The sequence below is a fragment of the Hemiscyllium ocellatum genome, chromosome 7 (assembly GCF_020745735.1).
Source record: "Hemiscyllium ocellatum isolate sHemOce1 chromosome 7, sHemOce1.pat.X.cur, whole genome shotgun sequence".
NCBI classification, from domain to species: domain Eukaryota; kingdom Metazoa; phylum Chordata; class Chondrichthyes; order Orectolobiformes; family Hemiscylliidae; genus Hemiscyllium; species Hemiscyllium ocellatum.
The window spans coordinates 3,591,784-3,607,855 of NC_083407.1; the positions used below are offsets into that span (position 1 = coordinate 3,591,784).

The 16,072-nt window shown below is 46.7% G+C and overlaps 1 protein-coding gene across 11 annotated transcripts in view; it reads right to left on the minus strand.

Moving 5' to 3' along the window:
- The window catches only part of tns1b (tensin 1b), a 592,899-nt gene that overhangs the window by 268,928 nt on the left and 307,899 nt on the right, over nucleotides 1–16,072 (minus strand). For all 11 annotated transcript variants that reach the window (XM_060828194.1, XM_060828191.1, XM_060828193.1 and 8 more), the window contains one exon: nucleotides 11,615–11,653. In XM_060828194.1, coding sequence (XP_060684177.1) covers nucleotides 11,615–11,653 — 39 coding nt within the window. The remainder of the gene's footprint in view (nucleotides 1–11,614; nucleotides 11,654–16,072) is intronic.

Consider the following 16,072-nt stretch of genomic DNA (forward strand, 5'->3'; position numbering starts at 1 on the left):
TAAGCCCTTCTTCAGGAAATGTTGAATGCCCGAAACTTCGATTCTCCTGCTCCTTGGATGCTACCTGACCTGCTGCGCTTTTCCAGCAACACATTTTCAGCTTTTCCACACTGACTCACACTGACCAACACTGACCAACATTGACCAATACTGATCAACATTGACCAACCCTGACCAATACTGATCAACACTGATCAGCATTCAACAACACTGACCCACACTGACCAATGCTGACCAACGCTGACCAACACTGACCAACACTGACCCACACTGACCAACACTGATCAACACTAATCAACATTGACCAACACTGACCGATACTGATCAACGCTGACCAACACTGACCAATAATGATCAACACTGACAAATACTGACCCACACTGATCAACACTGACCATTAGTGACCTACACTCACCAACACTGACCAACACTGACCCACACTGTCCAACACTGACCAATACTGATCAACGCTGACCAATACTGACGCACACTGACCAATACTGACCAACACAGATGAACATTGACCAACACTGACCCACAATGACCAACACAGATCAACACTGACCCACACTGACCCACACTGACCAACACAGATCCACACTGACCCACACTGACCCACACTGATCAACACTGGCCCAACACTGATCAACATTGACCGACACTGACCAACACTGACCAACACAGGTCCACACTGACCCACACTGACCCACACTGATCAAAACTGACCCAACACAGATCCACACTGACCAACACTGACCAATACTGGCCCACACATTCCAACCCTGAGACACACTGATCAACACTGATTAACACTGACCAACACTGACCCACACTGAATCAACACTGAGCAACACTGACCATCACAGATCAACACTGACCAACACTGACACACACTGACCATCACTAACCCACACTGACCAACACTGATCAACACTGACCCACACTGACCCACAATGAATCAACACTGACCAACTCTGACAAACACTGACCAACACTGATCAAGGCTGACCAAAACAGATCAACACTGACAAACACTGACCCACACTGACCAACACTGACCCACAATGACCAACACAGATCAACACTGACCCACACTGACAAACACAGACCAACACTGACCAATACTGACCAACACTGACCAATACTGATGCACACTGACCAACACTGACCAACACTGATCAACGCTGACCAAAACAGATCAACACTGACCAACACCGACCTACACTGACCCACACTGATCAATACTGATCAACACTGACCAATACTGACCAACACTGTCCAACACTGACCAATACTGACGCACACTGACCAACACTGATCAACGCTGATCAACACTGATCAACGCTGACCAAAACAGATCAACACTGACAAACACTGACCCACACTGACCAACACTGACCCACAATGACCAACACAGATCAACACTGATCCACACTGACCCACACTGACCAACACAGGCCAACACTGACCAATACTGATCAACACTGATCAATACTGACCAACACTGACCAACACTGATCAACGCTGACCAAAACAGATCAACACTGACCCACACTGACCAACACCGACCTACATTGACCAACACTGATCAATACTGATCAACACTGACCAATACTGACCAACACTGTCCAACACTGACCAATACTGACGCACACTGACCAACACTGATCAACGCTGATCAATACTGATCAACGCTGACCAACACTTACCAAAACTGTCCAACACTGACCAACACTGATCAACACTGATCAACATTGACAAACACGGATCAATGTTGACCAACACTGACCCACATTAACGAACACTGATCAACACTGATCAACAATGACCAACACTGACCCATACTGACCAACACTGATCAACATTGACCAACACTGACCAGTACTGATTAACACTGATCAACACTGATCAACATTGACCAACACTGACCAATACTGATCAACGCTGACCAATACTGACCCACACTGACCAATAGTGATCAACACAGACCAACACTGACACATACTAACCAACACAGACCCACACTGATCAACACTGACCCACACTGACCCACACTGACCTACACTGACACACACTCAACACTGACCCACACTGATCAACATTGACAAACACTGATCAACAATGACCAACACTGACCCATACTGATCAACACTGATCAACATTGACCAACAATGACCAATACTGACCAACACTGATCAACGCTGACCAAAACAGATCAACACCGACTTACTCTGACCAACACTGATCAGCTTTGACCAATACTGATCAACACTGATAAACACTGACCAACATTGATGAACACTGACCCACACTGACCCACAATGATCAATACGGATCAACACAGAGCAACACGGACCAATACTGACCCACATTGACTGACACTGACCAACACTGATCAACACTGACCCACACTGACCAACACTGACCCACATTGAGCAACAAAAATTAACACGGACTCACACTGACCTACACTGATCAACACTGACCCACAGTGTCCCACACTGACCAACACTGACCCACACTGATGAACACTGTCCCACACTGACCCACAATGACCAACACAGATCAACACTGACCCACACGGACCAACACTGATCAACACTGACCAGTACTGACCCACATTGACCCACACTGACCACCACTGACCAACACTGACCCACACTGACTCACACTGACCAACACTGATCAATGCTGACCAACACTGCTCAACACTGACCCACATTGACCAACACTGATCAACTTTGACCAACACTGACCCACACTGACCAACGCTGACCAACGCTGATCAATACTGACCAACACTGACTAACACTGACCAATACTGACCCACACTGACGAACACTGTCCCACACTGACCCACAATGACCAACACAGACCAACACTGACCCACATGGACCAACACTGATCAACACTGACCAGTACTGATCCACACTGACTCACGGAGAAAGTGAGGACTGCAGATGCTGGAGATCAGAGCTGAAAATGTGTTGCTGGAAAAGCGCAGCAGGTCAGGCAGCATCCAAGGAGAAGGAGAATCGACGTTTCGGGCATAAGCCCTTCTTCAGGAAACATCGAATGCCCGAAACATCGAATCTCCTGTTCCTTGGATGCTACCTGACCTGCTGCGCTTTTCCAGCAACACATTTTCACCTTTTCCACACTGACTCACACTGACCAACACTGATCATCATTGACCCACACTGTCCAACAATGACCAACCCTGACCAACACTGACCCACATTGACCAACACTCATCAACACTGATCAACATTGGCAAACACTGACCAATACTGATCAACACTGACCAATACTGACCCACACTGACCAAAACTGATCAACACTGACCCACACTGATCAACATTGACCAACACTAACCCACACTGTTCAACACTGAACCACACTGACCCACACTGACCAACACTGGCCAACACTGACCAATACTGACCCACACTGACCCACACTGATCAACACTGACCACTACTGACCCACACTGACCCACACTGGCCAACACTGACCAACACTCATCAACACTGACCAATACTGACCAACACTGACCAACAGTGACCCACACTGACCCACACTGACCAACACTGATCAACATTGACCAACACTGGCCCACACTGACCAACACTGACTCCCACTGTCCAACACTAAACAACATTGACCAACACTAACCAATACTGATCAATGCTGACCAATACTGATCAACATAGGCCAACGCTGACCCACACTGATCAACACAGATCAACACTGACCAACACAGACCAACACTGACCCACACTGACCAAAACTGATCAATACTGACCAACACTGACCAATACTGACCAACACTGAACAATCAGCATTGATCAACACTGACAAACACTGACCCACACTGACCAACACTGACCCACAATGACCAATACAGATTAACACTGACCCACAATGACCCACATTGACCAACACTGATCAACACTGACGAACACTGACCCACACTGACCAACACTGACCCACAATGACCAGCACAGATCAACACTGACCCACACTGATCAACACTGACCAATACTGACCCACATTGACGCACACAGACCAACACTGACCAACACTGATCAATACTGACCCACACTGATGAACACTGATCAACATTGACCAACACTGACACAAATGGATCAACACTGACCCACAATGACCAACACTGATCAACACAGACCAACACTGACCAACACTGATCAATACTGATCAACACAGACCTACACTGATCAACACTGACCCACAATGACCAACACTGATCAACACAGACCAACACTGACCAACACTGATCACCACTGACCAACGCTGACCAACGCTGATCAACACTGACCAACACTGACCAACACTGTCCAACTCTGCCCCACGCTGTCCAACACTGAACCACATTGGCCAACACTGATAAATACTGATCAACACAGACCAACACTGACCAACACTGATCAACACTGACCCACAATGACCAACACTGATCAACACAGACCAACACAGACCAACACTGACCAACACTGATCACCACTGACCAACGCTGACCAACGCTGATCAACACTGACCAACACTGACCAACACTGTCCAACTCTGCCCCACACTGTCCAACACTGAACCACATTGGCCAACACTGATAAATACTGATCAACACAGATCAACACTGACCAATACTGACCCATACTGACCAACACAGACCAACACTGACACACACTGACCCACACTCATCAACACTGACCAACACTGACCAACACTGATCAACACTGACCCACACTGTCCAACACTGACTGATACTGACCCACACTGATCAACTTTGACCAACACTGACCAACGCTGATCAACACTGACCAATACTGACCCACACTGACCAAAACTGATCAACACTGACCCACACTGACCAAAACTGACTGATACTGACCCACACTGATCAACACACCCACACTGATCAACATTGACCAACACTGACCAACACTGACCCACACTGACCTACACTGACCAACACTGACAAATACTGACCCACACTGATCAACACTACCACAACTACTGACTGACACTGACCCACACTGACCAACACTGAGCAACACTGACCAATACGGACCAACACAGATCCACACTGAGCCCCACTGATCAACACTGATCACCACTGACCAACACTGACCAATACTGATTAACACTGATCATCATTGGCCAACAGTGACCAATACTTATCAACGCTGACCAATACTGACCCACACTGATCAACACTAAGCACTACTGACCGACACTGACCCACACTGACCCACACTGACCAACACAGATCAACACTGACCCACACTGACCGACACTGACCCACACTGACCAACACTGACCCACACTGACCGACACTGACCCACACTGACCAACACTGACCCACACTGATCAACATTGACCAAAAATTCCTGAAGAAGGCCTTATGCCTGAAACGTCGATTCTCCTGCTCCTTGGATGCTGCCTGACCTGCTGCGCTTTTCCAGCAACACATTTTCAGCTCTGATCCCCAGCATCTACAGACCTCACTTTCTCCTCAAAAATAATCAATGCTGAACAGCACTGACCCACATTGACCCACACTGGCCTACACTGACCCACACTGACCAACACTGACCTACACTGACCTACACTGACCAACACTGACCTACACTGACCTACACTGACCTACACTGACCCACACTGACCTACACTGATGCACATTGACCAACACTGACCAACACTGACCAAGACTGACCAACACTGAACAACACTGATCAACATTAACCAAAAATAATCAATGCTGAACTGCACCTACCCACATTGAATAACACTGATCAACACTGACCAACACTGACCCCCACTGACCCCCACTGACCAACACTGACCAACACTGATCAACTTTGAGCAACACTGACCCACTTGACCAACACTGACCAACGCTGACCAACGCTGACCAATACTGACCCACACTGACCAACACTGATCAACTTTGAGCAACACTGACCCACTTGACCAACACTGACCAACACTGACCCACACTGACAAACACTGACCAAGACTGACCCACACTGACCAACACTGACAAACACTGACCAACGCTGACCAATACTGACTCACACTGACCAACACTGATCAACACAGACCCACACAGTCCAACACTGACCCACGCTGACTCACGGAAAAAGTGAGGACTGCAGATGCTGGAGATCAGAGCTGAAAATGTGTTGCTGGAAAAGCGCAGCAGGTCAGGCAGCATCCAAGGAGAAGGAGAATCGACCTTTAGGACATAAGCCCTTCTTCAGGAAATGTTGAATGCCCGAAACTTCGATTCTCCTGCTCCTTGGATGCTACCTGACCTGCTGCGCTTTTCCAGCAACACATTTTCAGCTTTTCCACACTGACTCACACTGACCAACACTGACCAACATTGACCAATACTGATCAACATTGACCAACCCTGACCAATACTGATCAACACTGATCAGCATTCAACAACACTGACCCACACTGACCAATGCTGACCAACGCTGACCAACACTGACCAACACTGACCCACACTGACCAACACTGATCAACACTAATCAACATTGACCAACACTGACCGATACTGATCAACGCTGACCAACACTGACCAATAATGATCAACACTGACAAATACTGACCCACACTGATCAACACTGACCATTAGTGACCTACACTCACCAACACTGACCAACACTGACCCACACTGTCCAACACTGACCAATACTGATCAACGCTGACCAATACTGACGCACACTGACCAATACTGACCAACACAGATGAACATTGACCAACACTGACCCACAATGACCAACACAGATCAACACTGACCCACACTGACCCACACTGACCAACACAGATCCACACTGACCCACACTGACCCACACTGATCAACACTGGCCCAACACTGATCAACATTGACCGACACTGACCAACACTGACCAACACAGGTCCACACTGACCCACACTGACCCACACTGATCAAAACTGACCCAACACAGATCCACACTGACCAACACTGACCAATACTGGCCCACACATTCCAACCCTGAGACACACTGATCAACACTGATTAACACTGACCAACACTGACCCACACTGAATCAACACTGAGCAACACTGACCATCACAGATCAACACTGACCAACACTGACACACACTGACCATCACTAACCCACACTGACCAACACTGATCAACACTGACCCACACTGACCCACAATGAATCAACACTGACCAACTCTGACAAACACTGACCAACACTGATCAAGGCTGACCAAAACAGATCAACACTGACAAACACTGACCCACACTGACCAACACTGACCCACAATGACCAACACAGATCAACACTGACCCACACTGACAAACACAGACCAACACTGACCAATACTGACCAACACTGACCAATACTGATGCACACTGACCAACACTGACCAACACTGATCAACGCTGACCAAAACAGATCAACACTGACCAACACCGACCTACACTGACCCACACTGATCAATACTGATCAACACTGACCAATACTGACCAACACTGTCCAACACTGACCAATACTGATGCACACTGACCAACACTGATCAACGCTGATCAACACTGATCAACGCTGACCAAAACAGATCAACACTGACAAACACTGACCCACACTGACCAACACTGACCCACAATGACCAACACAGATCAACACTGATCCACACTGACCCACACTGACCAACACAGGCCAACACTGACCAATACTGATCAACACTGATCAATACTGACCAACACTGACCAACACTGATCAACGCTGACCAAAACAGATCAACACTGACCCACACTGACCAACACCGACCTACATTGACCAACACTGATCAATACTGATCAACACTGACCAATACTGACCAACACTGTCCAACACTGACCAATACTGACGCACACTGACCAACACTGATCAACGCTGATCAATACTGATCAACGCTGACCAACACTTACCAAAACTGTCCAACACTGACCAACACTGATCAACACTGATCAACATTGACAAACACGGATCAATGTTGACCAACACTGACCCACATTAACGAACACTGATCAACACTGATCAACAATGACCAACACTGACCCATACTGACCAACACTGATCAACATTGACCAACACTGACCAATACTGATTAACACTGATCAACACTGATCAACATTGACCAACACTGACCAATACTGATCAACGCTGACCAATACTGATCAACACAGACCAACACTGACACATACTAACCAACACAGACCCACACTGATCAACACTGACCCACACTGACCCACACTGACCTACACTGACACACACTCAACACTGACCCACACTGATCAACATTGACAAACACTGATCAACAATGACCAACACTGACCCATACTGATCAACACTGATCAACATTGACCAACAATGACCAATACTGACCAACACTGATCAACGCTGACCAAAACAGATCAACACCGACTTACTCTGACCAACACTGATCAGCTTTGACCAATACTGATCAACACTGATAAACACTGACCAACATTGATGAACACTGACCCACACTGACCCACAATGATCAATACGGATCAACACAGAGCAACACGGACCAATACTGACCCACATTGACTGACACTGACCAACACTGATCAACACTGACCCACACTGACCAACACTGACCCACATTGAGCAACAAAAATTAACACGGACTCACACTGACCTACACTGATCAACACTGACCCACAGTGTCCCACACTGACCAACACTGACCCACACTGATGAACACTGTCCCACACTGACCCACAATGACCAACACAGATCAACACTGACCCACACGGACCAACACTGATCAACACTGACCAGTACTGACCCACATTGACCCACACTGACCACCACTGACCAACACTGACCCACACTGACTCACACTGACCAACACTGATCAATGCTGACCAACACTGCTCAACACTGACCCACATTGACCAACACTGATCAACTTTGACCAACACTGACCCACACTGACCAACGCTGACCAACGCTGATCAATACTGACCAACACTGACTAACACTGACCAATACTGACCCACACTGACGAACACTGTCCCACACTGACCCACAATGACCAACACAGACCAACACTGACCCACATGGACCAACACTGATCAACACTGACCAGTACTGATCCACACTGACTCACGGAGAAAGTGAGGACTGCAGATGCTGGAGATCAGAGCTGAAAATGTGTTGCTGGAAAAGCGCAGCAGGTCAGGCAGCATCCAAGGAGAAGGAGAATCGACGTTTCGGGCATAAGCCCTTCTTCAGGAAACATCGAATGCCCGAAACATCGAATCTCCTGTTCCTTGGATGCTACCTGACCTGCTGCGCTTTTCCAGCAACACATTTTCACCTTTTCCACACTGACTCACACTGACCAACACTGATCATCATTGACCCACACTGTCCAACAATGACCAACCCTGACCAACACTGACCCACATTGACCAACACTCATCAACACTGATCAACATTGGCAAACACTGACCAATACTGATCAACACTGACCAATACTGACCCACACTGACCAAAACTGATCAACACTGACCCACACTGATCAACATTGACCAACACTAACCCACACTGTTCAACACTGAACCACACTGACCCACACTGACCAACACTGGCCAACACTGACCAATACTGACCCACACTGACCCACACTGATCAACACTGACCACTACTGACCCACACTGACCCACACTGGCCAACACTGACCAACACTCATCAACACTGACCAATACTGACCAACACTGACCAACAGTGACCCACACTGACCCACACTGACCAACACTGATCAACATTGACCAACACTGGCCCACACTGACCAACACTGACTCCCACTGTCCAACACTAAACAACATTGACCAACACTAACCAATACTGATCAATGCTGACCAATACTGATCAACATAGGCCAACGCTGACCCACACTGATCAACACAGATCAACACTGACCAACACTGACACACACTGACCCACACTGACCCATACTGACCAATACTGACCCACACTGACCCACACTGAGCAACACTGAGCAACACTGACCAACACAGACCAACACTGACCCACACTGACCAAAACTGATCAATACTGACCAACACTGACCAATACTGACCAACACTGAACAATCAGCATTGATCAACACTGACAAACACTGACCCACACTGACCAACACTGACCCACAATGACCAATACAGATTAACACTGACCCACAATGACCCACATTGACCAATACTGATCAACACTGACGAACACTGACCCACACTGACCAACACTGACCCACAATGACCAGCACAGATCAACACTGACCCACACTGATCAACACTGACCAATACTGACCCACATTGACGCACACAGACCAACACTGACCAACACTGATCAATACTGACCCACACTGATGAACACTGATCAACATTGACCAACACTGACACAAATGGATCAACACTGACCCACAATGACCAACACTGATCAACACAGACCAACACTGACCAACACTGATCAATACTGATCAACACAGGCCAACACTGATCAACACTGACCCACAATGACCAACACTGATCAACACAGACCAACACAGACCAACACTGACCAACACTGATCACCACTGACCAACGCTGACCAACGCTGATCAACACTGACCAACACTGACCAACACTGTCCAACTCTGCCCCACGCTGTCCAACACTGAACCACATTGGCCAACACTGATAAATACTGATCAACACAGACCAACACTGACCAACACTGATCAACACTGACCCACAATGACCAACACTGATCAACACAGACCAACACAGACCAACACTGACCAACACTGATCACCACTGACCAACGCTGACCAACGCTGATCAACACTGACCAACACTGACCAACACTGTCCAACTCTGCCCCACACTGTCCAACACTGAACCACATTGGCCAACACTGATAAATACTGATCAACACAGATCAACACTGACCAATACTGACCCATACTGACCAACACAGACCAACACTGACACACACTGACCCACACTCATCAACACTGACCAACACTGACCAACACTGATCAACACTGACCCACACTGTCCAACACTGACTGATACTGACCCACACTGATCAACTTTGACCAACACTGACCAACGCTGATCAACACTGACCAATACTGACCCACACTGACCAAAACTGATCAACACTGACCCACACTGACCAAAACTGATCAACACTGACCAACACTAATGAACACTCATCAACACTGATCAACACTGACCCACACTGACCAACACTGACTGATACTGACCCACACTGATCAACACACCCACACTGATCAACATTGACCAACACTGACCAACACTGACCCACACTGACCTACACTGACCAACACTGATCAATGCTGACCAACACTGACCAACACTGACCCACACTGATCAACACTGACCAACACTGACCCACATTGAACAACACTGACCTATATCGATCAATGCTGACCAAAACTGACCAACAGTAATAGACACTAATTAATACTGACCAACACTGATCAGTACTGATTAACATGGACCGATGTTGACCCAATGACAGTGAGTACTCACCAGCTCATAGTTCACCGGGGGGACACACAATGTAGTGACCTGCAAGAAAAGAAAGACTTAACGTCAGATGGATAATGTACAGCAGTCTCATGCTCACTGTCAATGGTTCTTCATAACGAATACTTTGCTGGTCAGTAGTTCTTTGACCATTCCTTTTTTAAGCCCACAAAACTCCCTGGTGTTCTTGGGGAGTTGAACCTGACATTGATCACAATATCTTGAATCAATACGATCCCAATTGTAGCAGACAGACTAAACCCCAGAGTAAGACCTGGCTTGATAGCTCATCGGGTTTCACTTGATCATTAGTTTACCATGAACATAATCAGAAGAGGCTGTCAGTGTCCTTTTAACAAAACAATATAAAAGTTTGTTAAGCAAAAGAAACACCATCTGTGTTACATATTACAAGGACAACATACAAAAGTCTGATTACAAAGATCAGTAATAATGATTTAACCCTTTTACCCTCAACCTTCCCTCAGAGAAGGGAAACCCTGAATCAACATTCCGGCTGCTTGTTCAGTTTTAATTGGCTTCTGGAGCTTTTCCCTTACTGATGTCTCAGCAGTTTCAGTTTCAGAGTTTACCATCAACTCAGCTCCAGCAGTTTGCAGCCCAGTCTCCCCACTCACTAAGCTCCTGTTTGCACTGTGCAGTATCCACACACTGACTGATTGACCTTCAAGATGCTTTCTCTTCTATGACTCAGGTCTTCCCCCTCGTTCTCATTGCTTTTAGATGGTGCCATATTAATAGCCCAGCTGTTGTTACAGCCATTTCTGCTGTGAATAAAATCTGCACACTGCCTGGCCTTTTGGATGATTCAATCTTTCTGTGATATTGGACCAGCTGTTTTTCCACCTTTTTCCTAATGCACTGAACTGTTCACCTCAAAGGATCAATCAAATCATTACTATGCATGTAAATAAACACATTTCCTGATGCAACTTGGAGACAGTGAGGACTGCAGGTGCTGAAAGCTCAGAGTCAATGCAGTGCAGAGCTGGAGAAAGCGCAGCAGGTCAAGCAGCACCAGTGGGACAGGAGAGTCATTCAGGCAGGACCGGTGAAGGGTCTCCTGCTCCTCTGATGCTGCTTGGTCTGCTGTGCTTTCTCCAGCTCCGCACTTTATCCACCCGCAGTCCAACTCACAGAACTCAAAAACAAAATTAAATAAAACATCTTCACCCTCCCACACCCCACCACCCCACTACCCCCTTCCCTCTATCACCCAGGTGACCTATTCAGGACTGAGACAAGAAATAGAACATAGAACATAGAACAATACAGCACAGAACAGGCCCTTCGGCCCACGATGTTGTGCCGAACATCTATCCGAGATTAAGCACCCATCCATGTACCTATCCAATTGCCGCTTAAAGGTCGCCAATGATTCTGACTCTACCACTCCCACGGGCAGCGCATTCCATGCCCCCACCACTCTCTGGGTAAAGAACCCACCCCTGACATCTCCCCTATACCTTCCACCCTTCACCTTAAATTTATGTCCCCTTGTAACACTCTGTTGTACCCGGGGAAAAAGTTTCTGTCTACTCTATCAATTCCTCTGATCATCTTATAAACCTCTATCAAGTCACCCCTCATCCTTCGCCGTTCCAACGAGAAAAGGCCGAGAACTCTCAACCTATCCTCGTACAACTTATTCTCCATTCCAGGCAACATCCTGGTAAATCTTCTCTGCACCCTCTCCAAAGCTTCCACATCCTTCCTAAAGTGAGGCGACCAGAACTGCACACAGTACTCCAAATGATTTCTTCACTCAGAGGGCTGTGAACCTAGGGAATTCTCTCCCACAGGAATCTGTTGGGGCCAATTAGATACATTCAAAAGGGAACTAGAAGTGGCCCCAAATGGATAAAGGGGTATGGGGAGAGGATGGGAATGGGATACCGAGATTGCATGATCAGCCATGATCATATTGAATGGTGGCACAGGCTGGAAGGGCCAAATGGCCTACTCCTGCATCTATTTTTCCATGTGTTTATGTTAACACACACCGCACCGAGAAATAGAAGTTAAATATAAAGTGAGACGTCACTCCTCCATTACACAGCCCTAGCTATCCAGCAATGACAATACATGGTGCTGAATGTAAACAGGTTCATATGGCTGCCATATTGCAAAAATGGCTAATTCAATAGCTCCTTTGATGATGTGAAACAATCCTTGGAAGATGATATTGATGTTCAAGGTGCTACAAAAATTCCTGAAGAAGGGCTCATGCCCGAAACAAAAATTCTCCTGCTCCTTGGATGCTGCCTGACCTGCTGCACTTTTCCAGCAACACATTTTTAGCTACAGAAATGTAAACGGCTTTAAAAATGAAGCACAGCACACCAAAGATGTTGAATAATGCGTTAAAGACTGGAAAGCTGCTGCAACTTCTCACCTTGCAGCCTTAAGGACAAATGCAAGAATTCAAATTTTCAAACGATCAATTTATAGCACGGAGAAGAGACAGCTGATTGGTTGGCGGTCGATACTGATTGGCTAAGATGTTGCCATAGAGAGAACTTTGGGGCAATAGGGAGCTCTCCAATCTCCCGGGTAATTCAAAAGATGCAAAGTTTGATCTGGTTCATTTCGTTTACAGAGAATGTGAGAGCAGGTGTGAATATATCTCACTTCCAGAAACTGGAAATGAGGCCATAGCATCACAGATTTATTCTGATACAGAAGGGGGCCATGCAGAGGCTCTGATAGTGAGTCAGGAACATGATCACATTATAATCACAGCGGATTAACTTTAATCAAGTGCAAGGATAGCAAACAGAACAATCGGGATTGTTTGGAAAGTTGCAGAATAACATCAAACTTAGTTGGAGACATCAGAAAGACCTGCAGATTCCGGAATCCAAGGTGGATAAGCAGAAAGCCGCAAGAAGGTCCTGAAATCCTGATCTCTCTACCAAAGGGACATTTCCAAGACCTGCAGCATTTCTCCCATCACCTGGAATCTCTAAGGTGGATCATTGCTTTCTCCGTAGCAACGTCTTGGCCAACCAGACAACATGCCAACTGATTAGCACCCTCACCCTCGCCTGAGGCATAAACTGTTATGATCATTTAAACTCTTATATTCTTGCATTCGTCCTGATGAGTGGGACAACCTATCTGTCTTACGTTACTAATACTAGGACTCTTCCACAGATCGAACATAAAACAGTACAGCACAGGAACAGGCATAATGTTGTGCTGAACATAACGCCAAAATAAACTAATCCCTTTTGCCTGCCCTTGGTCCATATCCCTCCATTCCTTATATAACCATGTGTTTATCTAAAAGGCCCTTGAATGCCCCTAACGTACCTACTCAATGGGGTACCTGCTGGCCCTGGGCATCATACCAAGCAGGTAAAAACAATGACTGCAGATGCTGGAAACCAGATTCTGGATTAGTGTGCTGGTTCAGGCAGCATCCAAATGGACGTTTCGGGCAAAAGCCCTTCATCAGGAATAAAGGCAGTGAGCCTGTCGCGTGGAGAGATAACGCTCCAGGCTCATTGCCTTTATTTCTGATGAAGGGCTTTTGCCCGAAACGTCGATTTCACCATTATACCAAGCAGTCCATTGAGCACAGCTCCATCTCAGAGAACAGCAGGAGAGTCTTCGCCAGTGTCTCGGAGTAGTCGTTGTGCCTCCAGCCTCATCCCCAAGGAACAGATTACCCAGTCAGCACCATATCGGTGCGTACAAGATATTGTCATGTGTCCTTACATCTTCAAAGCACTTGAATCATTGTCAAACTTTGAGATGTCCTGAGGTTGTGAAAGATGATATATAAACATATGTATTGCTTACCAAGACCCATTTTATCAAAATCGCTCACCTTGCACGTATCAGGACAGTCCACAAGAATACCAGTGTCAAGGGAAACAATATTCACCGTAGAAGAAGACACTGTGGATTGGTTGGATAGTGATCGGTAGAGGCATTCTCAATGGTCACAGGTTTATCAATCAGAGGCCATTTTCCAAGCAATCAGCATTCCCCTTTCGCATAGCATGAATGTTGTTTTCCATTGCTATTGGTATTCTTGTGAATTGTCCTGATGAGCGCAAGGTGAAAATCTTCAATAGAATGTGTCTTTTTTGTCAAGTTCGATACAACCAAGCAACTCTTTATAGAAACATAAGCTGCTTCTTTCCTGCTGCTGCATAACACACTGCCTGGAGCTCAGCTAGTCTTCACTAATGGGTGTGTGCTGCATTATAGGAAAGATGTCAGTGCGGAGGTGATTTCCCAGAATGGTTCCAGAAATCTGAGGAACTTCAGTGATGAAGAGAGATTGGAGAGGTTGGGACTGTCCTCCTTGGACAGAGGAAGACTGCAGGGAGAGGTGATAGAGGTTTTCAAAACCACGAGTGGGCTGGATAGAGCAGAGAGGAAGAAGCTGTTCCTGCTCATACAAGAAACAAGAATGAGAGGGATATG